The sequence below is a fragment of the Hordeum vulgare genome, chromosome 7H (assembly GCF_904849725.1).
Source record: "Hordeum vulgare subsp. vulgare chromosome 7H, MorexV3_pseudomolecules_assembly, whole genome shotgun sequence".
Taxonomy (NCBI): Eukaryota; Viridiplantae; Streptophyta; class Magnoliopsida; order Poales; family Poaceae; genus Hordeum; species Hordeum vulgare.
In genome coordinates this window covers 604,955,031-604,980,641 of record NC_058524.1, presented here as the reverse complement: position 1 = coordinate 604,980,641, position 25,611 = coordinate 604,955,031, and the positions used below count along the sequence as shown (strand labels likewise).

Here is a 25,611-nt window from a genome sequence, read left to right as displayed (position 1 = left end):
CGTTGGCTCTGCTGGAAGGGAAGATCTCGTGGTTGTCCTCGACGCTCTCGTCATCCATGGATTTGGAGAGGGAAAATAGAAGAAAGAATTACCGGGGTGAGGGTTGGGGATTTAGGACAAAGACATATCTGGGGTGGGCCACGGTTTATTTTCCAAAAACAAGAGCGGAGTGTCCGCAAAAGAAAGTCTAACACACACATGAAAGGTATGTGCTGGCACCAGGGGGCTCGGCCGTCGAGGTGTCGGTAAAGATACCATCTATACCTATTATTAAAGAACGGATCGTTTTTGCCCGTGCCCGTACGTCGTCGGCATTTTTATGAAAAAACCCTTTAGTTATTTGAAATCAACCCGCATTCCTTCAGTAAGTGCGAAAAACATTTTGTTTTTTTTTAAATGCCGCTGTCCTTCACCGATAGCTTATCCGTTCGCGTTCTCCACCACTGGTCGTACGCGCCGCCGGCGAACGAGCCGAGGCGTCGCGGCGGGCGTGACCGAGGTGAAGGACGACGGCGGCGGTACCAGGGGAGGACTGGGGTGCCAGCGCATCGCGACGGCCGTTCCCTGCGAACCACATGGGCGAGGCGAGGGACGGCGGTACCGGTCGCAGGAGGATGGGGGCGCCGACACGAACTTGGAGCTAGGCGTTCACCGATGGATGGTAGGTGATCGCGTCGACACCCGTCGAGGTGCCCGCGTGATCGAGTCGGTTCATTGACCTAGAGCCCGAGCCCGACTAGCAGCAGCAAGAGGACGCCGACAGTAGGGTGCCATTGCACTTGTACCTGGCACGGCGTCACACGAGTGCGCCGGGCGCACACCGTGGCCGTTAGGGACTTCCTGGACAGGATGGGAGAAAAAGTGGCCAGAAACGGCCACGACTCCATCAACGCGCTCCACTGCCTGCCCGCCGGCGCCTGGCACTGCACACAAACGCCCTCGAGTTAGCGGCAAGCAGCAGCAGTTATGGTAAGCAAAGGTAGCGGGCAGCAGGAGCAGAGGTCAGAAGAAGCACACACAGAATCAAACCCACCAGGTTGTCATGACGATTAGACGAGATCAAGCAGCAAAAATTACTTTCTATAGTCCCACCTCGCTTCTTTGCATATAATTCAATCAATTTATGTAAATTATATACAAAGACCATGTTGCCATATCAGAAATAAACAAGAATATGAGGAAAACTGAATGATTGAATTAATCTCACCAGAGGGGGGGGGGGGGGGGTGGAGCAAAGGAAAATACGATAGAGAAAGGGAAGCGGTGGGGGAAGATGAGCCAGAGCAGAGGAGGTCGGACGAAGCACCGGCCTGTTGGCGTGATGCAGCAGAGACGTGCAGGCAAGTGGAGGTGGAGGAGGAGGAGCGGGGAAGATAATGTTAGAAGTTGCCGGAGCTATTTGTACATTTGATGCATAAATTATCAGACATTTTCTCTGTTTCGTAAAAAATGACACATATATAAATAATCTAATACTAATCATAGTATCTCATAGTATGTCCTAATGTTTTGTTGAGTAGCGTTTTAAAGTATACGTTCATTATTTTTTTTTATTCATCCTATGCATTCATCATATTTTTTAACAAACAAGTTAGCATTATACATGTCAAGAAAAACCCTTCCCACCCGTGTTTGTTCAGAACAGAGAAAAATTGTAAAATAAAATGATCTGCATGTATACATATTGATCTTTAAAAAAATTGAAAAATGCGCTTTTTAAACCATTAGCAGCCCATCATTTATGTATCGTTGCAACGCGCGGGCATTTGTGCTAACAAAGTGTTACGTATTCCAGGTGTATAAAGCTCGTATCGTATAGCGTTTCTAAATTATGGGACCAAATCATAATGCGCCAGAGAATTGGAGGATCAAACCGTGTAATTTTCTCAAGAAATGCCCGATGACAACGACCGGGTCGGGCAAAGCAGATCCTATGCTCTTCCTCGGCAAAGGAGGACGCCGGTCTTCTTTTTCTTTTTCTTTTTTCCTTCAGAAACGAAAAGAAAGACCCTAGTAGACTTCAAATACGTCCCACCCGAGACGTACGAGGGTCGATCTCGATCTGGATCTGGATCAGCCACCCACAGTTTCTATTCCTTTGAAAACTAGTTGCACGTCTTGGCAGTTCGTCGTCGATCCTCCCTAACTAAGCTGGGAGCATTATGGGCGACTCCAGCTCCGAGGACGACGGCACCAGCGAGCATCAACGCGAGGTCGTAGTCCACGCTGAGCTGCGTCTTCATCACTGCAGGTTAGTCGTCACTCACTGACACGCCGCGGGGAACGCCCATTGCCACATCTCCACCACAAAATGGCCACTAACCTCGCCCAAAGCGGACGACTCCTGTGCCAAGTTGCATCAGCAGCTACTGCAATGGAGCGGAGGTCCTCTTTTTCTCTTGAGCTCGGTGCAATGGAGGTCTTAGTGAAGGGATGGTTTGGGCCATTTTGTGGTGGAGATGCATGTCTAACATCTGTTTATGGAGGTGTGGCAGGCAGCTTGTCCCGTAGCTTTTGTTGCAATGAGTTTTTTTCCTTCTAATTTTCACACATCGTTCATCTTGCTTATGAACATTTGCAAGCGTAAGTCTATGAAAAATTACAAGGGTTAATCCAAGCCTGATTTCATATATAGACACGCACACATACACACACGTGCGCAGACAGTTACTCGTACATAAGGTACTCACTCTCTGATATTTTTCTTTTCATAATACTTAACTTGTCGTCTGCCGTGACTGGAAAAATGGATCTAGCCACATCCGGTTTCTGAACATGCATGCCCTCCTACATCTATGTCGATCGCAAATCAGTAAACTGTGAACGATATATTCAGGTGTATTTTTTTGTGCAATAATGTGTTATGCATGCGTGCATGCACGATCGAATATGATGCATGTTGCGGTGAGCTATCCTTCTCTGCTACTTCCTCCGTTTCTAAATATAAGTCTTTTCAAAGACTCTACTACGGATTATATACAAAGCAAAATAAATGAAACTATATTTTAAGGTATGTTTTTATGCATCAGTGTGAAATATCCTAAAAGACTTGTATTTAAAAACGGAAGGAGTAGTAGTAAAGTCATCTTGATTTTGATATTAACACTACATTATTTCGATTTAATTCAGCATAGGAAATCTTTCCGGAAGCCAATTGGCACGCGATGACTGCTCTCACGAATACCCACCCCCACCCTATGATCAACTTCGTCTTCCTGGGGCCGGGCAGCATGGTCTTACCAGGGCCGGGGAGCACTATGATCTTACCTGGGCTGGGTGGCGCACAGACGACGGCAGAGCACATTCCTACGACTCATACCCAGCAGGACTACCCCCTGGTCTTACCATGGCCAGGGGACACTACGATCTTACCGGGGCCATGGGCAGCAGAGGCGGCAGGGCTGGTATAGACTACAGAGAACCCGACGAAATTCATCAAAATCTCTCCTGAATTAATCTTTGACACCTGCTAATTAGTGCAAGATTACATGCTAACAAATAAAGCTGACCCCAATGCTTTTCTTCTCCACCAGCTTCCTCCCCACGCAGGACTAGTCCAGAACCCACGACTAATCCGGAACTTTCAGGTCCGTAACCTTCTCCGTCCCTTTTGACGCAATGAAAGTTGAATGCTTTACTAGCCACGTCTGCTCCATGGTAATTGTAGCTTTTATTAAATTCATGTAAAAATTTCGTTCTGCGTCAGTTTTTCTTGAGGTCTTAAATAGCGAGGTATGTCAAAAAGCCCACCAAACCATCAGCGTGATAAATGATGCTAAACGGTTAAGCGTAATAGTACCCCGAATGCTATAGCGCCAAGATAGCGGATGTGGAGTTTTTGCAACTGAGCTCAAATAAGCTCGGGTGAACGATAAATTTGGAAATTATTTAAAAGATGTTCAGAAATATCCAAAAAAAATTGTGACGAACCTTAACAAATGTTCTAAGAGCTTGCAAAGTTTCATCATGAAATCACATCTGTCAAAGTCGTGGCAAAAATCAAAATTGATTCTTCAAAAATGCTACTTTCGAAAGCATTTTGGAGCACTAATTTTATTTTATTTTCCCACGACTTCAGAAATGTGATTTTGTGCTGAAATTTTCTCTTGAAACATTTGTCAAAGTTTGTCGTAAAAAATCAGATTTTTTATGAATATTTTTCAAATTTCTTTTGAATTACTATTTATCCGAAGCTCATTTGAGCTGGGATGTAGAAGGACACTTTCCGAAGATGGCACGTTATTTAAAACTTCAGTTTATCTCCAAGTGAACATGGAGCTTTTTTTTGGTGAAAAGGATCAAAATTATTATAAAAGTTCATCGGAAGTACAAATCATGTCAAACATAATAAAAACTACATCGAGATTCCAAGACCAATGAACGACCAATACCGCCGCCAGAACAAGCAGCTGACGCGCCGCTATAGCCGCTCCCCTACCGAAGCTGACTTGGTCTTGTCATTGACTGCAGGGAATTCTTCGTGCACCTGCCCCTAAGAACTGTCGTCGTTGAACTCTTGCATAGATCTAAAACACATAACACTAAATCTTCCACATGACGAGAAACCCTAACAACACTGCCCCAAGAAGTCAACAGGAATCTACCCTGGAGCTCCGTCGACTATGTCCAGACAGATGACCTCGAGGAGGATCAGAGCCCAAAAGACAAAAGAAGAAGCGCCGCCATTCGGCCGAGCGTCGCACCTCGGTTGGACCTAAACTATTAAACGGAGCGAAAGCACCGGGATTCTCCTTCCCGTCATCGGGCGTCTGAGCGGTAGGCAGAGAGGAGGCGAATCCAGAGGCTCGCCACTGAATTCTGGAGGGGAGATTTTGCCCTAGTCGTCTAGGGTGAGGGGAGGAAAACAAGAGGAAATCAATTCTTGGGAACATGGCATATTTGCTTTATGTTTTGTGAAAAAGCCAAAGGTCATGTATTATGTAGCACAAACCTTTTTTAAAACATCCATACAAAAATTGAGGAATAAATTCAAATTCTTGATGGTGTCAAAGTCTTCTTCCTCCTACATCCATCCGTGACACACCATGAGAATAACTCGTTGTCGCCTATGAGCAGCGGCGGATCCACCATTGGGGCCGCCCCGGCTCTCCGACGACGGAGTAGGGTATCTTTCGTGCCTAACGACCTTCAACGCAGCGCAATAAAGCTCCATCGTCATGCATCGGCCCGGCAAACCTCAAATTCTGGATCCGTCACTGCCTATGAGCCTCCGTCTCAGCGTACCAAACTTGTTTAAACCCAGAAGTTTGTAGAAGTAGCTGCTGAAAAATCATTGACGTAGACTAGAAGATGCGGGTGGCCAAGATCTGCATAGCAGATCACAACCCTGGAGAAGAGAACACCAGAAAGGTCCTATAGAAAATCAAAGTTCCAACAAGACGGAATCAGGGAATGCAGATCTCACACACTCCCCAGTGAGTCTGAACCTTCATCGGTCAAAACATGAGCTGGAGTACCAAGACAGACAACCACGTTATCCGCTCCACAAGACAGAGGGACCAGGACAAATTTGTAGAAAAACTCCAAGACCCGGAGAACAAGATCCAAGGATACACCATCTTCTACACACCTCTCAGCGATACGAAGGTACATCACCCAAACAAAGGCGAGGCGGAGAGACCTTATTCCACATTGGTGGATATCAGCAAGCAAAAGGAAAATAATATGACACTGCAAAAACAATGCATATCACGTGAACAAATAAAAATATAGATCCAACCGAGACAAACTGATAGTTTTTTATTAAGAAAGAGAGATGTACACTTATGTCTGGGGCTCAATCCAAAGCTAGTTGGAAAAAGCTTCAACTGCCCGCAAGTCTTCTATTTCCTTTTTCCCTCCAGAGGCGGGTTTTTGAAATCTGTCACCATGCCTGGCTGCAAAATGATCATGAAGGCCCTGGACCCTAGGATGGCTTTTTGAAATTTTGCCCAGCCGCCATCCTCATCCACGATGAGTAGAGGGTCCACAACCTGTAGACGATCAACCAAGCATGGCCTCCGTGCCCTTCTATGGTAGACCCAGAACATGTGAATATTTGAGTTCATTAAGTTTAATCCAGAAAAATGGTAGATAAAACACCATAATCATAGTAGAGATGATAATAGAATAGAGTAACAAAGCGATGTAAGTAGGCATACAATTTGGTGTATAACATACAAACATCGATAAATAACAGTAGCAGACCGGACGCAATCCCTAGCAGAAAGGGAGAAGAAGAAATACAATGTGGTGTAAGAAGATGTAGATGGTCGTTCGTCATGTCACCGAGAAGGTGCTTGACGTTAAGGAAGAAGTCATCGTTCAGAAGACGTCGTGCTCAGCCACAATGAAGGACGATCTAGCAGCTGCACTACCAAAAACCTGATTGCTTCTCTCTCTTCTTGATGCACACCGGCCAAGAAATCCCTAGCAACTAGAGACGCCATTTTTTTCTTTGAACTTTGGTATTTTTACATTGTTGTCAAACTCCGTGTTAATTAGCAAGCTAACGGAAGATCTTTCGCCTCTGTTTCAGAAATAAATTTAAAACTGAGTGGAACTTACAGTCGTTCGCCGGCCCCAATTTCATCCGGAAATGACGACGTCAATGTAGACGAGCGCCATTTCAATATACTGTTGGAACAATTGTGCGGCGAGGCTCCTGCAGGAGCAGGACGGGGTGAATCGATGCAGCAACCCATCATCTACACGGTGCCCCAGGAACTTAAAATCAATAGCTACAACCCAATGGGAGAATATGAGCCGGTTGCTGTTTGCATAGGCAGCAAGTACTCCAAGGTTTACACTCTTCCACCGGGGAGTCAGTACAGGGAAAACTTGCTGCAGCTGGACAAATACAAATGGTGCTGCGTGCAGCAGCTCATCAGGCGACACAGCCGCCTCTTGGAGCCTGCCAAGACTCTGGTTCTACTACATGGATGCTTCACGAGCATGAAGCGACTCCTGCCTAAAATTCGGGGATCCTACTCACCACAAGGCACCTTAAGGACTGACCGAGCTCAATCCGATGACGAGGTGGCCCAGATGATGCTGCTAGACGGCTGCTTCATCCTACACCGATTGCTCAAGTACGCGCGACGCGCGGGAATGGAAGAAGCTGGTGGCGGCGGCGAACAGCAGTTTGTCGACGACGACGAGGACTGGACTCAGGTTTATGGCAGGTGCTTTGTGTGGCAACTGGTGACGCGGGACCTGCTACTGCTGGAGAACCAGATCCCTTTTTTCGTGATCCGGGAGCTCTTTCAGCAGCTGAGAAACGAGGACGAATCAGAAAGGCTCCTGGTGACCGGCAGCCTCAGGCTTTTCCGCTCCCTTCGTCCCCAGATGATGCACCGGTCACCCATCGCATGCGACGGCGTACACCACCTGCTGCACCTCTTCTACCTCTCCGTCGGCTTCCCATTGAGCCACCGCCGGCAGCATTCCCGCCGCCGTCAAACCGATGTGGTGATGTCGGAGCTCCCTCAGTGGATCCCGTGCGCCAAGGAGTTGGAGGAGGCTGGGGTCCGATTCCGCAAGAGGGAGAATGCCACGAGCTTCCTGGACGTGAGCTTCGCCCAGGGCGTGCTGGAGATCCCGCAGCTGGAGCTGAACGACTCCAGCGAGTCCTTGTTCCGGAACCTGATTGCATTCGAGCAAACCTACCCGGACACCCCGCGCGACGTTTCTACCTACGCCGTCTTCATGGACTGCCTCATCACCTCGGCGGAGGACATGAGGATCCTAGACCTGCACGGCGTCCTTGTCAGCTACCTCAGCAGCAGGAGGGTCGCATGGCATTTCTTCAGCGACATTGGCGGGCAGGTGCACTGGTCAGTCGACGACAACTACCTGGTCGGCCTGATGAACGAGGTGAACAGGTACAGGGAGCGCAGGCGGCACAAGTGGCGCGCGGCCCTTGCCCGCAACTACTTCAGCAACCCATGGGTGGCCATGTCGGTGTTCGCGGCCCTACTCCTGCTCTCCATGGCCATGCTGCAGACCTTCTTCGCTGTCTATGCCTACTTCAAGCCTCCCAAGTAAGCACGCATGCAGCAGAGGTAAGCTAGACAGTAAACTGAGTAAAAGTGTGCTGGGAGAATATCTCAGGTGCTATGATTTCAATAAAACTGGGCCACTATCTCTGTATCCTTATTGAAAGCTGAACTGAGTCATTGCCATGGATATTTATCTCTTGGCTATATACCTTCTATCATGATTTGCACTCACCAAGTGATTTGACTATTTGTGTGGGTAAACTTATGTAAGATTCTAAGCAATATAATTGTCATTTTACCATATCTCTATGGTTTTCTGCTTTTAAGTTCCTCTCTGATTCACAGGATTCGAAAATACAGTAACTTTCTGGACATATCCATCAAGTCCAGAACATTTATATGTATATCAATATTTGGTGAACTATTTCAAGAGCCAAAAGATTAAATTAACTATCTTAAGATAAAAAAATTCAATACCACTTCAATTTGGGCTTCTTTGTCGGCGTTCACATCAGCACCTCTGGCACAAGGAGGGTGTGAAAAGAAAATAAAAGTAGAAAGAAAAGCTTGGAGCAAGATGTTGCATTGTCAGGGTGGCTAGAAGAACAAGGAGAACTAGAATTATGATTCGAGGGTCATCAATACTCCACTCCCACAGCACGAAAAGGAAATGAAGTCAAGAGTGAGAGTGGTTCATACCATCTAGTCAGACCCATAGTAGGTTTATAATAATACAATTTATATGTAGAAAAACAGAGTTTAAGTGCCAGAGATTTTGGAAGAAGTGGTGAAGCATAGGAGTTTGCGGATCCAGATATAGTTGCTTCACAATTAAGCAACCAACAAAACATAATTGCTTGAGAAACCTTGAGAAAAGGCAAAAGAGAAATGCTTTGACAAAAGCATGTACTACTGAGTCCAACTTTATGGTTAAGATTGTGTATGTATGAAGCTACAACAAGAAAAGACAAAGGGTTCATCTTTGCCATGGTTCAGTACAACTCACACAAATGATTCCCTGATTTGCTACAGTTCAGTACAGCTGTAAATTAACAAAGAAACACACACAAGATTAAAGTTAGCCAAGGCTGGGATGAGTTTGTATAATGTTGTACTGAACTCTATGATTTGCAAACATACACAAGGGATGTATGCCTGTATAACATTCAAAATGATACCTCAAGGCTGGATGGAGCTCTCTCCTCCGGCGTCGGCGGATGGCGGATCTGGCGCCGGGGCCGGCGCCGAGGTGGGGGATGGCGGCGCGGGGATGGAGCGGGCTGTCATCTGGACTTCGGAGCACCGCACGTCGGTACCCGTGGGACGCCGCCGGAGCAGACGGCGACGGCGAGGCCCGCCGCCGGAGCACCGAAGCCCCTCCCCTCCCTGCTCTGCTCGTGTTCGTTTTGTTCCGAACCGGGGACAGCGCAGCTATTCTGTGCTTCCATGGGGTCGTTTTTGCAAGTTTTGAGGGCCGTTCCATCCTGTCCCTATATTACGCATCTAACGGCTGGGCAGCGCATGGTGCAGCCGGCCGGAGCACCCTATCCTTGGGAGAGCACAGGCCCTCCCGACCAGAGTCGTCACCGAGCGCGACTGCTAGGGTTCCTAGCCACCGCCGGCCCGCCGCCACTACCTCCGGGCCGAAGCCTCCGCCGCCCCCGCCCCCGCCCCCGCCCCGCTGCCGGCACAGTAGCCCCGCCAGCAGCGCCTCCCTCCTTCCTGTACTAGCCGCCGCCGGCGACCAGTCCATAGGCGGGCAGGTAGCCGCCACTCCTTCCCCCTTCCTCCTCCCCGCTCCTCACTCCCTCTTCCCTCATCCCCCCTCCCTCCTTCCTCTTGCATCCTCTGTTTGTTCAAAAAAAAAAATCCTAACTTTTTTATTGGATGAGTACTTGCTGTAGATTTGATACTGTGAGAATGTAAAGATGATGATCATTTCTTGACGAGTGCTTGCTCAATGATTTCTCCAGTGCATGTTCAAGTTGTTTACATGATTCGATGTTGTTTAGGCAGTCTGCGTTCGTGGTGTCCAAAACTTTTTGGAGTGAGTGGCTAAGCATATGCTCCTTGTTGTGACCGTCGGTGCAGGGCGGCCGTCCACCTCGATTGTGCAGCTTGCACTCTGAGGCCGGCCAAGACTTTTACGCCCACCCATGGCGGGAACGATGATGGCCGTGACGGCCAAGAGCAAGAACTGCACGCTGGCCTCGGAGAAGAAACATGGGTGGGCCATCCCGCCGCTTCCGGAGCTCCGGTTCCCTTGGGATATGCAAGAGGACAACAAGGGCTTCTCGTTAAACTTGCTGCATGACTCTGCCTCCCCTCATGGCGGGCTGTTTGCTAGCGTCGGTCTCAAAGTGTCGACGCCCGCTCCAGCGGTGTCAACCAGTCCGGCGGAGCAGGAGTTCAAGATCCCTTTTGCTGATCACTGCATAAAGTATGTCTCATCGGCGGTCGGATTCCCAGTTGTTGGGACTGTGGCCGAGTCTGTGGAGGAGGAGGTGGTGGATGGTAAGATTATTAGGAAGAAGGCCAAGAAGCATGGGCTGAAACTGAAAATTAAGATTGGTAACCCGCATTTGAGGCGGCTGGTTAGTGGGGCTATTGCGGGGGCGGTCTCGAGGACTTGTGTGGCGCCATTGGAGACAATTAGGACTCACCTGATGGTTGGAAGCAACGGGGATTCGATGACGGAAGTGTTTCAGACAATTATGAAGTCGGAGGGGTGGACAGGGCTGTTCCGTGGGAATTTTGTAAATGTTATCCGTGTTGCTCCAAGCAAGGCGATTGAGGTAACTTTCCATTTATGTTACTTGCCAATCCCCTGGAGACCTCGTTGCTAAAATGTATCATGTGATGTAACCAATGTCTGTCGTATTGCTGATGCTATAGATTATCTCTGCTGATTAACAGATTTACTATAGGGCCTCAACTTCACTTTCATTTGTGATTGTGTGGTGTGGTGTAGTTCACAACACTTCACTTTGATGTTAATCACACTCACAACAACCTTCAGTTTGCTGATAGATACAGCAAAATTGATGTGGGAGGAGGGCCATAACAATAATGGGGCACCATTACTTTCTACTTTCTAGTCAATGTTATATACTCCCTCCGTTCCTTAATATGTCTTTTTAGAGATTTCACTAGGGGGCTACATACGGATCAATCTACACTCTACAGTATGTCTATATACATCCATATGTAGTCTCCTAGTGAAACCTTTAAAGAGACTTATATTTAGGAACGGAGGGAGTAGCACCCAGGCTGCTATTAGTGAAGTAGGTGTAACAGTATATGCAATTTGTAAACACAGTTTCTGGAAAGGAGTTTGGGTTTGCCTAGCGGTGGGTTGATGGTTTCCTACATTTGATTACAATTGAGTTTTATCATTATTATGATCAAGGGTCTGTCCTGTATTAGTATATAGTAGTCCTGACAGTCTCAACAAAGTCAGACTGTGGGCACTCTTAGTGTGTATTTAGACCCCCTTTTTTTTACACTACTTCTACTCCCTGGTTTGAATGATTGGCTGAACTACAACTGCTTGCTTTCTTATATCTTGTCTTCTGATATTATACTCTAGATGACAAAACATTAATGCAATTTCACTGTAGAAACTTGGTTTGACTATCTATAGAAGTACACTGGGTGGTTATGATTATCAGGCTGCATAATTGTATGTTACACTGATTTTTTGGGGGTGCATGTTACACTCAAATTGGTTGTGAGCCTATGCCCAGTTCCTTTTCTGCTTATGAATTTCAGTATGAGGACCTAAGATTTGTTATTAGTGATCAAACACTTCGTGGTTTACCTCTTAGGCATAACAATATTTTGATTTGATTAATCTCTTTGCATCCAAATGCAGCTATTTGCTTTTGATACAGCCAAAAAATTCCTGACCCCAAAGGGTGATGAGCCATCAAAGACCCCCTTCCCTCCATCACTTGTCGCGGGGGCACTTGCAGGTGTCAGCTCAACACTGTGCACATATCCTCTGGAACTGATCAAGACCCGTCTGACTATAGAGGTGGATACAACTCTTTGTCAACGATGTGATATTTCTTTTGAGTACCTCGCCTCACGTATATTTGTTTTTGCAGAAAGATGTATATGACAACTTCCTCCACTGTCTCGTCAAGATTGTACGAGAGGAAGGCCCCTCAGAGCTTTACCGTGGTCTAACACCGAGTCTGATAGGAGTGGTGCCATATGCCGCAACCAACTACTATGCCTACGACACCCTGAGGAAGCTCTACAGGAAGACATTCAATCAGGAGGAGATCAGCAACCTTGCAACCCTCCTGATCGGTTCGGCCGCAGGCGCCATCTCGAGCACCGCCACCTTCCCTCTCGAAGTAGCTCGCAAGCAGATGCAGGCAGGGGCGGTGGGCGGAAGGCAGGTCTACAAGAACGTGTTCCATGCCCTCTACTGCATCATGGAGAAGGAAGGGATCAGCGGTCTGTACAAGGGGCTCGGGCCCAGCTGCATCAAGCTCATGCCCGCGGCGGGGATCTCCTTCATGTGCTATGAGGCCTGCAAGAAGATCCTGGTCGAAGCCGAGGAGTAGACTGAAGCATGCGCCATGCGCGGTCGAGTCCTTCAAGAAGAGGCGGCAGGATTAAGCCTCGTCTTTCTTTCTATCAAGAAAAGAAGATTGGATGATCAACTACTCATCAGAAGCCTAGGTCAAAGATTTCCCATTTGAGATGTCTGTTAGATGATGAAGTTTTGGCCTCTAATTAGTTCTGTGCTCGAGTTGAAGTCCATAAAACAGTATTCTGACTGGCGGAAGCAGTTTTGTCATGCTACTTTTGCTTCTGTGCTAGCCCTGTTTCTCCCTTTATTATGTCACCAGATCTTGGTTAATCTTTGCAGACAACGGCTCGCCGATCTTTGCAGTTCTGCGACAGGCAGTTCGATATCCTGGATTTCTTGTCACTGTTGTTGGTTGAATATATGGGATTATATTGCTTTTCAGGACCAGACTACACAAACACGACCTTCGTTCGGTACTGTATTGATTGATCTTATTTTTTCCAGGATTCAGAAATACGATCTTTGACTCGTAGCGATTTTTCAGCCTTTTAGGCATGGCTGGATGGCCGTTTCTTGCTGAATACCTTTGAGCACCGTTCTTTTTTTTTTAAAACACTGGAAGACTTTTATTTCTTAAATAATGGATAGGTCCTTTACAATAAAGTAACAAATAAAATCAGATGGATAAGGCTTTCCCAGAATTCAGAGCATCTTTTACAATAATGGATGGGTCTTTCCCAAAATTTAGAGCATCTTTTACAATGGACCATGACAATTCCAACATGATTGCAACCATGCTGCCATCCATCAGCTTTATGCCACTACCTGGATGACCTCCGACACCAAGCTCACTGCTACTTATTCTCAGTTTGTCGCCCCTCTTGGTTTTCTAACACTGGGTTCAAGATCCAAAAGAATGATCCCAACCATAAGCTGAAAGCAATTGATGTATGTGACTATCTTCTCAAGAACATCTCCAACAAGCACGGTAAATATGGCACGCGCAGTGGGAAACGCGCTTTTCGCCCGCGTGGTATTTGGCACGCTCCAATAGGCACGGGAAAAACGCGCGCGCTAAATAAAACGGCATGCGCGCGAAAAAGCGTCAGCGCAGCAAAGCCGTAAGAATAATGACCATTCTTGAAATTACCTTGCTTAGCCCATAGGGTCTTTGCCACTACAGACGATAAATAAATCGCCACCAAATATATAGCAGCACAAAAGTGTGGTATTCACTTGATTATGATCTTCTTTGTCATCCGAAGCCATAGTAGAACATTAGATGATACGTAGAAATAACCAGATAAAGACATGTCTAAACTTGTGTTAGATCTATGTGTGTGAGGTTGTAATACAAATTGACGTCACACATTCTATGTACCTATCAAGATGTATATAGCTGAAGTCATGTGACTTTATTTCAGTTGTGAACGGGGAGGGCGACAGAGCCCACCTGCCCCTGCCTATAACATAAGGTGGGGGAGGGGAGTGTTTGAAATATGCCCTAGAGATAATAATAAAGTATTTTTTTTCATGCTCGTAATCAAAGTTTATATTTGTATGTTGTAGCTCCAATGATTCTTGAATATGAAATTTCGAGGAAAACTCAGTTGCATGCATGGAAACGTAAACAACGGATAAATCTCTGGTCATGCCACTGAGAGTAGCTCATCTATTGCATATGATCATGTTTTTCTGATCATATGGTATTGTTAAACTGACAAGGATACCTACAATAATGAGAATATGGTATTGGATAGACTCAACTTACGATATACTGCGAAATCCAGTCGGCACTATGTTGTCAATATTATCATATTGTGTGTTAACATTTACTCACATTCTTAAACCATGAGAATATCGTAGATTTTCATACCGGATGGTTGCTTTGGGGTTGACAAACGTTACCCATAAGTGGATGATCATAAAGGTAGCTCACGGGTATATCAAAAAATGTGTCAAGGTGAAAGATAAAGTTGTTCAAATGTGGTGGTGTGATGTAAGTTCATCTGCGAATAAGAGATGTAATTAACTAGTAGTGTGTACATATCCAAACAGACAAACATTGCATCTGAAGAGCACAAACATGCAACCAAATGTCATGCTCGTGTTTCTACTCTCATGCAGCCTGAGCCTTTGTGGGTAATCAAACACGGTGTACAACATGGTATAAAGCATGTATTTCTTCAAACAGCCTCCACCGGGTTTCAGCCAAGCACCTGGTATTAGCCAACTCAAATCAAAATAAAATCATCAACCAGCCTCCACCTTTATTCATCACTAGCTAATTGCCCATGTGGTTGCAAAGGGGTATACACATTCTAATGATTTAAAACCAATCATGTCTCACATATACTTCATCCATCTCAAAATAAGTGTCTTAACTTTGTACTAGCGGGCCGATTTTTTTGGCATGCTAAGGGCATGTACAATGGTGCTATCTTAGTAATGTCATGTAGGATAAATGATGAGCTGAAAGAGAGAGAACTCATGAAAAAGGTTTGTCTTCTCTTATTTAAGAGAGAACAAGAGGTGACCTCTTAGTACAATATGTCTCACCATATTTTTAGAAATAGCTAATTATTAAAGATAAGGCTAACATATGATCCATTGTAAGATATATTTTTTTATCATCTCTAAATTACATGCAAGACTTAAGATAGAATCATCTTATCAATCATTGTACGTGCCCTAAGCATGGGATCGAGGTGGACCAAGGTTGAGCGAAATAGGAGCGCTTTGTTCTTTTTGGTAGTGTAGATAGATACTTGTTGTAAAAAATATTACTCCTCACCAAGCCCTCTTTGTTATTTGTTGCTCGCTACGAATCATCTCACCACACAATCACTTGTTACCGATAATTTCAGTGCTTGCAGATATTTCCTTGCTAAAAACCACTTGTCAGATCCTTCTGCTCCTCGTTGGGTTCGACACTCTTACTTATCGAAAGGACTACGATTGATCCCCTATACTTGTGGGTCATCGGTCAGCAGCAAGTTTTTCCTCACAAGGGAACTGTAAGGTTTATCTAACCAGAAGGACTCCTAGGCTCAACAAGTAGGTGTCTTTCACCATGGCGCTAGCAGAAGACGTGGACCTGCACACACAACAAATAACTTTGCTCCCAACAAGTACAGAGAGGTTGTCAATCTCTCCAGCCTTGTAGTTTACAAAGGATCAAAACACAAGCGGGAAGGTAATAGTGATTGCAACGAAAAAGTAAATAAAAGTGGTAAATGATGGAGGTGTAAACAATGATGGTGATATGGACCGGATTGACATGATGTTCACTAGTGATGTCTATCTCCCAAAAGACGATAAACAACTATGCTTGGGTAAACAAATCACGGTTGGGCAATTGACAGAATTATGAACGCGCTGCAATGCTAATTATGTTGCTTGATAGTTAGAGGTTCAATAGTAATGGGCAGTACGCCAAGACAAGTAGGCCGTTTATTCATCAGCATCTACTTACTAATCATCCACCTTGCGATATCTATCCACAACATCTCTTCGGTATTAAGTTGTAAGTGTAAACTCAAAGCAACAGACAACTGCATTAACGAACTATGCGTAAGGTAAACAATCCTTGCAACCGTGGTCACAAGCACCGTTGTTTTCTCCCTGCTGGAAACAAGCACATCCCCTAGTCTCATGTTTCTATCACTCAAGCTAGACATCGAGGGGCATGAGCCCACAATCATGCATAACGCTCCCTCTTGGAGTCACAATCTACTACTCGGCCAAAGCAATAAATAGCAACGGAAAACATGCATGAATCACTAAGGAACGTAATATAAAAGGATAATCAAATATATAACTCATAACAATCTGAACATAATCTCATAATCCATCGGATCCCAACAAACCGAGCATAGCAATAGCAAGAAAATTACATAGATGCCTTGATCATGTAGGGCAGCTCACAAGGACTAACCATTGAAGCAAAAGATTGGAGAGAAGAGATCACATAGCTACTGGCCATGTACTCATGGTCCAAGGAGGACTACTCACGACATGTCCGGGAAGCGTCCATGGCGATGGAGAAGCTCCCGGAGGTCAATCCTCCCTCCGGCAGGGTGCCAAAAAGAGATCTCCTGACGCTCCCGGTCTCGGAAGCGCTGCGGCGGCGGAACGATGGAGAAATTCGTAATTCTGGTAGTTGTGGAAGGGTTTCCTCTCAGAAATCTAAATATAGGCCAAAGGAGGGCACCGGAGGAGGTGGGACCCACCCAGACAGCCTCTTGGCACGGCCTAGGGCCTGGCCGCGCCAGCAGGTCGCCTTGGAAGCCCCTCGCCCCTCCGGCCCATCTTCGGTGATCCGGAAGCTTGTGTTTCGCTGATTTTTTATATATTTTTTCTGGAATTTTTCGGGCTTTAGAAAATTGAGTAAAAGCCCCTGCAAAATAGACATCAGCATACACAAAATGACACTGGGTGCACTGAATTAGTAGGTTAGTTCAAATATATGTAAAATGATACAAAAGTGTAGCAAAACAAATAACAATGTCACCCAAAAGATCATGGAACAAGCAGAAATTATAGATACGTTTGGGACGTATCAACTGAAGGGGAACGTCGCATGGGAAACAAAAAAATTCCTACGCACACGCAATTCCTATCATGGTGATGTTCATCTACGAGAGGAGATTTCCGATCTACGTACCCTTGTAGATCGCACAGCAGAAGCGTTAAAACGCGGTTGATGTAGTGGAACGTCCTCACGTCCCTCGATCCGCCCCGCGAACCGTCCCACGAACCGTCCCGCGATCCGTCCCGCGATCCGCTCTGATCTAGTGCCGAACGGACGGCACCTCCGCGTTCAGTACACGTACAGCTCGACGATGATCTCGAACTTCTTGATCCAGAAAGAGAGACGGAGATGTAGATGAGTTCTCCGGCAGCGTGACGGCGCTCCGGAGGTTGGTGGTGATCTAATCTCAGCAGGGCTCCGCCCGAGCTCCGTAGAAACGCGATCTAGAGGAAAAACCGTGGAGGTATGTGGTCGGACTGCCGTGGCAAAGTTGTCTCAAATCAGCCATAATACCTCCGTATATATAGGTGGGAGGGTAGGGGCCATGCCTTGAGGCTCAAGGATCCCCAAGGGGGTCGGCCGAAGGGGGGGAGGAGGAATCCTCCTCCAATCCTAGTCCAACTAGGATTGGAAGGTGAAGTCCTTCCCTTCCTTCCCACTTCCCCTTTTTTCTTTTCTCTTTTATTTTCTCGTATCCTGCACAGTGGCCTTCTTGGGCTTGCCCACCATCCCACTAAGGGCTGGTGCGGCACCCCTAAGGCCTATGGGCTTCCCCGGGGTGGGCTGCCCCCCCCCCCGGTGAACATCCGGAACCCATTCATCATTCCCGGTAATTCCGAAAACCTTCCGATAATCAAATGAGGTCATCCTATATATCAATCTTCGTCTCCGGACCATTCCGGAAACCCTCGTGACGTCCGTGATTTCATCCGGGACTCCGAACAACATTCGGTAACCAACCATATAACTCAAATACGCATAAAACAACGTCGAACCATAAGTGTGCAGACCCTGCGGGTTCGAGAACTATGTAGACATGACCCGAGGGACTCCTCGGTCAATATCCAATAACGGGACCTGGATGCCCATATTGGGTCCTACATATTCTACAAAGATCTTATCGTTTGAACCTCAGTGCCAAGGATTCATATAATCTCGTATGTCATTCCCTTTGTCCTTCGGTAGGTTACTTGCCCGAGATTCGATCGTCAGTATCCGCATACCTATTTCAATCTCGTTTACCGGCAAGTCTCTTTACTCGTTCCGTAATACAAGATCCCGTGACTTACACTAAGTCACATTGCTTTCAAGGCTTGTGTGTGATGTTGTATTACCGAGTGGGCCCCGAGATACCTCTCCGTCACACGGAGTGACAAATCCCAGTCTTGATCTATACTAACTCAACGGACACCTTCGGAGATACCTGTAGAGCATCTTTATAGTCACCCAGTTACGTTGCGACGTTTGATGCACACAAGATATTCCTCCGGTGCCAGTGAGTTATATGATCTCATGGTCATAGGAATAAATACTTGACACGCAGAAAAATAGTAGCAACAAAATGACACGATCAACATGCTACGTTCATTAGTTTGGGTCTAGTCCATCACATGATTCTCCTAATGATGTGGTCCCGTTATCAAGTGAACACACTTGCCTATGGTCAGGAAATCTTGACCATCTTTGATCAACGAGCTAGTCAACTAGAGGCTTACTAGGGACAGTGTTTTGTCTATGTATCCACACAAGTATTGTGTTTCCAATCAATACAATTATAGCATGGATAATAAACGATTATCATGAACAAATAAATATAATAATAACTAATTTATTATTGGCTCTAGGGCATATTTCCAACAGTCTCCCACTTGCACTAGAGTCAATAATCTAATTCACATCACCATGTGATTCTAACGAATCTAACACCCATATAGTTCTGGGGTCTGATCACGTCTTGCTCATGAGAGAGGTTTTAGTCAATGGTTCTGAAACTTTCAGATCCGTGTGTTCTTTACAAATCTTTATGTCATCTTATACATGCTGCTACTACGTGCTATTCGGAAATACTCCAAATATCTACTCTTCTATATGAATCTGTTTCACTACTCATAGTTATTCAGATTAGTGTCAAAGCTTGCATTGATGTAACCCTTTACGACGAACTCTTTAACCACCTCCATAATCGAGAAAAAAATCCTTAGTGCATTAGTTACTAAGGATAACTTTGACCGTGATCAATGATTCAATCCTGGATCATTCTGTGTACCTCTTAACAGACTTGTAGCAAGGCACACATCAGGTGCGGTACTCAGCATGGCATACTTTACAGTCTACGGCTAAGGTATAGAAGACGACCTTCGCCTATTCTCTTTATTCTGCCGGGGTCGGGTTTTGAGTCTTACTCAAATTCACACCTTACAACAGAGTCAAGAACTCCTTCTTTGTTGATCTATTTTGAACTCCTTCAAAAACTTGTCAAGGCATGCATCTTGTTGAAACTTCTATTAAGCGTTTCGATCTATCTCCATAGATCTTGATGCTCAACGTTCAAGTAGCGCAATCCAGGTATTCCTTTGAAAAACTCCTTTCAAACAACCTTTTATGCTTTACAGAAATTCTACATTACTTCTGATCCACAATATGTCAACCACATATACTTATCAGAAATTCTATAGTGCTCCCACTCACTTCTTTGGAAATACAAGTTTCTCACAAACCTTGTATAAACCCAAATCTTTGATCATCTCATCAAAGTGTATATTCCAACTCCAATATGCTTGCACCAGTCCATTGAAGGATCGCTGGAGCTTGCATACTTGTTAGTATCCTTAGGATCGACAAAACCTTCTGATTGTATCACATACAATCTTTCCTCAAGGAAACCGTCGAGGAAACAATGTTTTTGACTTCCTATGTGCAATATTTCACAAATAATGCAGCAACTACTAACATAACTCCAACGGACTTTTAACATCGCTACGAGTGAGAAAGTCACATCATAGTCAACTCTTTGATCTTGTCCAAAACATCTTTGCGACAAGTCGAGCTTTTCTTAATAGTGACTTATCACCATCATCGTCTGTCTTCCTTTTAAAGATCCATCTTTACTTGATAGTCTTACTACCATCAAGTAGTTCTTCCAAAGTCGACACTTTGTTTTATACATGGATCCTCTCTTGGATTTCATGGCCTCCAGCCATTTGTCAGAATCCGGGCCCACCATTGCTTCTTCATAACTCGTAGGTTCATTGTTGTTTCAACAACATGACCTCCAAGACAGGGTTACTGTACCACCCCGTAGTAGTACGCGGCCTTTGTCGACCTACAAGGTTTGTAGTAACTTGATCCGAAGCTCTAATGATCACTTATCATCAGCTTCCACTTCAATTGGTGTAGGCACCACAGGAACAACTTCCTGCGCCCTGCTACACTCTGGTTGAAGTGAAGGTTCAATAACCTCATCAAGTTCCACCACTCTCCCACTCAATTCTTTTGAGAGAAACCTTTCCTCGAGAAAGGATCCGTTTCTAGAAACAAACACTTTGCTTCCGGATCTGAGATAGGAGATGTACCCAACTATTTTGGATGAAGATGCATTTATCCGCTTTGGGTTCGAGATTATCAGACTGAAAGTTTTTCACATAAGTGTCGCAGCCCCAAACTTTCAAGAAACGACAACTTATATTTCTCTAAACCTCAGTCTATAATGTGTCATCTCAACGGAATTACGCGGTGCCCTATTTAAAGTGAATGCGGTTGTCTCTAATGCATAACCCATAAATGATAGTGGTAATTCGATAAGAGACATCATAGTATGCACCATATCAAATAGGGCATGGCTATGACGTTCAGACACATCATCACACTATGGTGTTCCAGGCGGCATGAACTGCGAAACAATTTTCACTTTGTCTTAACTGCGTACCAAAAAATCGTAACTCAGACATTCATCTCTATGATCACATTGTAGACAGGTTATCCTCTTGTCACGACGATCTTCACTCTGAAATTGCTTTGAACTTTTCAATATTTCAGACTTGTGATTCATCAAGTAAATACTCCTGTATCTACTCAAATCGTCAGTGAAGTAAGAACATAATGATATCCACTGCGTGCCTCAACACTCATTGGACTGCACACATCAAAAATGCATTACTCCCAACAAGTTACTCTCTTGTTTCATGTGGCATGTTTTGCATGTCTCAAGTGATTCAAAATCAAGCGAGTCCAAACGATCCATCTCTATGGAGTTTCTTCATGCATTTATACCAACAGGTACGGTTTGCATGTCTCAAACGTTTCAAAAATGAGTGAGTACAAAGATCCATCAGCATGGAGCTTCTTCATGCAGTTTACACCAACATGACTCAAGTGGCAGTGCCACAACTAAGTGGTACTGTCATTATTACTTTGTATCTTTTGGCACTAATATTATGAATATGTGTAACACTACGATCGAGTTTCAATAAACCATTGAGGGTAATTATTCAAGCAAATAGAATAACTATTATTCTCTTTAAATGAATAATCGTATTGCAATAAACACGATCCAATCATGTTCATGCTCAATGCAAACACCAAATAACAATTATTTAGGTTTTACCACCAATCCCGATGATAGAGGGAGCGTGCGACGTTTGATCATATCAACCTTAGAAACACTTCCAACACGTATCGTCACCTCGCCTTTAGCTAGTCTTCGTTTATTCCGTAGCTTTCATTTCGTGTTACTAGTCACTTAGCAACCGAACCGGTATACAATACCCTTGTGCTACTAGGAGTACTAGTAAAGTACACATCAACATCATGTATATCAAATATACTACTTTCGACTTTGCCAGCCTTCTTATCTACCAGGCATCTAGGGTAGCTCCGCCTCAGTGACCGTTCCCCTCATAACAGAAGCACTTAGTCTCGGGTTTGGGTTTAATCTTGGGTCTCTTCATTAGTGCAACAACTGTTTTGCCGTTTCACGAAGTATCCCTTTCAGCCCTTGCCTTTCTTGAAACTTAGTGGTTTTACTAACCATCAACTATTGATGCTCCTTCTTGACTTCTACTTTCGCAGTGTCAAACATCGCGAATCGCTCAAGGATCATTGTATCTATCCTTGACATGTTATAGTTCATCACGAAGCTCTCACAGCTTTGGTGGCAGTGACTTTGGAGAACCATCGATATCTCATCTGGAAGATTAACTCCCACTTGATTCAAGCGATTGTCGTACTCACACAATCTGAGCACACGCTCAACGATTGAGTTTTTCTCCTTTACTTTGTGGACAAAGAATCTTGTCGGAGGTCTCATACCTCTTAATCAAGGGCACAAGCATGAAATCACAATTTCATTTCTTTAGAACATCTCTTATGTTCCGTGATGTTTCAAAACGTCTTCGGCGCCTTGCTTCTAAGCCATTAAGTATTTTGCACTGAACTATCGCGTAGTCATCAGAAACGTGTATGTCGGATGTTCACAACATCCACAGACGACGCTCGAGGTGCAGCACACCGAGTGGTGCATTAAGGACATAAGCCTTCTGCGCAGCAACGAGGACAATCCTCAGTTTTACAGACTCAGTCCGCAAAGTTGCTACTATCAACTTTCAACTATAATTTTCTCTAGGAACATATAAAAATAGTAGAGCTATAACGCAAGCTACAACGTAATTCGTAAAGACCATTAGACTATGTTCATGACAATTAGTTCAATTAATCATATTACTTAAGAACTCCCACTCAAAAAGTACATCTCTCTAGTCATTTGAGTGGTACATGATCCAAATCCACTATCTCAAGTCCGATCATCACGTGAGTCGAGAATAGTTTTAGTGGTAAGCACCTCTATGCTAATCATATCAACTATACGATTCATGCTCGACCTTTCGGTCTCATGTGTTCCGAGGCCATGTCTGCACATGCTAGGCTCCTCAAGTTTAACCCGAGTGTTCCGCACGTGCAACTGTTTTGCACCCGTTGTACGTGAACGTTGAGTCTATCACACCCGATCATCACGTGGTGTCTCGAAACGACGAACTGTCGCAACGGTGCACAGTCGGGGAGAACACAATTTGAGCTTGAAATTTTAGTGAGAGATCACCTCATAATGCTACCGTTGTTCTAAGCATAATAAGGTGCATAAAGGATTAACATCACATGCAATTCATAAGTGACATGATATGGCCATCATCATGTGCTTCTTGATCTCCATCACCAAAGCACCGACACGATCTTCTTGTCACCGGCGTCACACCATGATCTCCATCAACGTGTCGCCATCGGGGTTGTCGTGCTACTCATGCTATTACTACTAATGCTATGTCCTAGCAATATAGTAAACGCATCTGCAAGCACAAACGCTAGTTTAAAGACAACCCTATGGCTCCTGCCGGTTGCCGTACCATCGACGTGCAAGTCGATATTAACTATTACAACATGATCATCTCATACATCCAATATATCACATCACGTCGTTGGCCATATCACATCACAATCATACCCTGCAAAAACAAGTTAGATGTCCTCTAATTGTTGTTGCATGTTTTACGTGGTGACCATGGTTATCTAGTAGGATCGCATCTTACTTACGCAAACACCACAACGGAGATATATGAATTGCTATTTAACCTCATCCAAGGACCTCCTCGGTCAAATCCGATTCAACTAAAGTTGGAGAACCGACACTCGCCAGTCATCTTTGAGCAACGGGGTTGCTCGTAGCGATGAAACCAGTCTCTCGTAAGCGTACGAATAATGTCGGTCCGAGCCGCTTCGATCCAACAATACCGCGGAATCAAGAAAAGACTAAGGAGGGCAGCAAATCGCACATCACCGTCCACAAAAACTTTGGTGTTCTACTCGAGATAACATCTACGCATGAACCTAGCTCATGATGCCACTGAAGGGGAACGTCGCATGGGAAACAAAAAAATTCCTACACATACGCAATTCCTATCATGGTGATGTTCATCTACGAGAGGAGATTTCTGATCTACGTACCCTTGTAGATCGCACAGCAGAAGCGTTAATAAACGCGGTTGATGTAGTGGAACGTCCTCACGTCCCTCGATCCGCCCCGTGAACCGTCCCGCGATCCGTCCCACGATCCGCTCCGATCTAGTGCCGAACGGACGGCACCTCCACGTTCAGCACACGTACAGCTCGACGATGATCTCGGCCTTCTTGATCCAGCAAGAGAGACGGAGAGGTAGATGAGTTCTCCGGCAGCGTGACGGTGCTCCGGAGGTTGGTGGTGATCTAATCTCAGCAGGGCTCCGCCCGAGCTCCGTAGAAACGCGATCTAGAGGAAAAACCGTGGAGGTATGTGGTCGGGCTGCCGTGGCAAAGTTGTCTCAAATCAGCCATAATACCTCCGTATATATAGGTGGGAGGGGAGGGGCCTTGCCTTGAGGCTCAAGGAGCCCCAAGGGGGTCGGCCGAAGGGGGGGAGGAGGAATCCTCCTCCAATCCTAGTCCAACTAGGATTGGAAGGTGGAGTCCTTTCTTCCTTCCCACTTCCCCTTCTTTTTTTCTCTCTTTGATTTTCTCGTATCCTGCGCAGTGGCCTTCTTGGGCTTGCCCACCATCCCACTAAGGGCTGGTGCGGCACCCCTAAGGCCTATGGGCTTCCCCGGGGTGGGCTGCCCCCCCGGTGAACATCCGGAACCCATTCGTCATTCCCGGTACATTCCCGGTAATTCCGAAAACCTTCCGATAATCAAATGAGGTCATCCTATATATCAATCTTCATCTACGTACCAATCCGTAAACCCTCTTGACGTCCGTGATCTCATCGGGGACTCCGAACAACATTCGGTAACCAACCATATAACTCAAATACGCATAAAACAACGTCGAACCTTAAGTGTGCAGACCCTGCGGGTTCGAGAACTATGTAGACATGACCCGATGGACTCATCGGTCAATATCCAATAGCGGGACCTGGATGCCCATATTGGATCCTACATATTCTATGAAGATCTTATCGTTTGAACCTCAGTGCCAAGGATTCATATAATCCTGTATGTCATTCCCTTTGTCCTTCGGTAGGTTACTTGACCGAGATTCGATCGTCAGTATCCGCATACCTATTTCAATCTCGTTTACCGGCAAGTCTCTTTACTCGTTCCGTAATACAAGATCCCGTGAATTACACTAAGTCACATTGCTTGCAAGGCTTGTGTGTGATGTTGTATTACCGAGTGGGCCCCGAGATACCTCTCCGTCACACGGAGTGACAAATCCCAGTCTTGATCTATACTAACTCAACTGACACCTTCGGAGATACCTGTAGAGCATCTTTATAGTCACCCAGTTACATTGCGACGTTTGATGCACACAAGGTATTCCTCCGGTGCCAGTGAGTTATATGATCTCATGGTCATAGGAATAAATACTTGACACGATCAACATGCTGCGTTCATTAGTTTGGGTCTAGTCCATCACATGATTCTCCTAATGATGTGATCCCGTTATCAAGTGACAACACTTGCCTATGGTGAGTAAACCTTGACCATGTTTGATCAACGAGCTAGTCA

General features: G+C 45.4%; 3 protein-coding genes across 5 annotated transcripts; 2 read left to right on the top strand and 1 right to left on the bottom strand.

Annotated features, from left to right (window-relative positions):
* Window positions 1-5,686: 5,686 nt before the first annotated feature.
* Window positions 5,687-9,666, bottom strand: LOC123413422. 3 transcript variants are annotated; one of them, XM_045106352.1, is made up of 2 exons: window positions 9,179-9,666; window positions 5,687-6,027 (listed from the first exon to the last, which is right to left on the bottom strand). In XM_045106352.1, exons 1-2 carry the CDS (start codon window positions 9,481-9,483, stop codon window positions 5,844-5,846), a joined length of 489 nt encoding a protein of 162 aa, XP_044962287.1. In that variant the 5' UTR covers window positions 9,484-9,666; the 3' UTR covers window positions 5,687-5,843. The 3 variants fall into 3 exon arrangements, with proteins under 3 accessions (XP_044962287.1, XP_044962286.1, XP_044962289.1); XM_045106351.1 differs by having other exon boundaries at window positions 5,687-6,030; window positions 9,179-9,498; XM_045106354.1 differs by lacking the exon at window positions 5,687-6,027 and adding an exon at window positions 8,719-9,042.
* LOC123413420 (UPF0481 protein At3g47200-like) lies at window positions 6,569-8,589 on the top strand. The gene has a single exon (XM_045106349.1). The coding sequence runs from the start codon at window positions 6,691-6,693 to the stop codon at window positions 8,044-8,046; it is 1,356 nt and encodes a 451-aa protein (XP_044962284.1). The 5' UTR covers window positions 6,569-6,690; the 3' UTR covers window positions 8,047-8,589.
* A 5-nt stretch (window positions 9,667-9,671) lies between the features above and the next one.
* LOC123413421 (adenine nucleotide transporter BT1, chloroplastic/mitochondrial-like) lies at window positions 9,672-12,987 on the top strand. The gene is made up of 4 exons (XM_045106350.1): window positions 9,672-9,763; window positions 10,092-10,795; window positions 11,875-12,036; window positions 12,110-12,987. The coding sequence occupies exons 2-4, from the start codon at window positions 10,157-10,159 to the stop codon at window positions 12,575-12,577; spliced, it is 1,269 nt and encodes a 422-aa protein (XP_044962285.1). The 5' UTR covers window positions 9,672-9,763; window positions 10,092-10,156; the 3' UTR covers window positions 12,578-12,987.
* Window positions 12,988-25,611: the final 12,624 nt, after the last annotated feature.

Bases quoted from the DNA above. Each gene is read 5' to 3' on its own strand.
- LOC123413420 (XM_045106349.1), top strand. From the start codon at position 6,691: ATGCAGCAACCCATCATCTACACGGTGCCCCAGGAACTTAAAATCAAT.
- LOC123413422 (XM_045106351.1), bottom strand. From the start codon at position 9,483: ATGGAACGGCCCTCAAAACTTGCAAAAACGACCCCATGGAAGCACAGA. The intron at 6,031-9,178 runs GTATCATTTTGA...GGTCTACCATAG, and splicing joins GAGCTCCATCCAGCCTTGAG to AAGGGCACGGAGGCCATGCT.
- LOC123413421 (XM_045106350.1), top strand. From the start codon at position 10,157: ATGGCGGGAACGATGATGGCCGTGACGGCCAAGAGCAAGAACTGCACG. The intron at 10,796-11,874 runs GTAACTTTCCAT...ATCCAAATGCAG, and splicing joins CTCCAAGCAAGGCGATTGAG to CTATTTGCTTTTGATACAGC. The intron at 12,037-12,109 runs GTGGATACAACT...TTGTTTTTGCAG, and splicing joins AGACCCGTCTGACTATAGAG to AAAGATGTATATGACAACTT.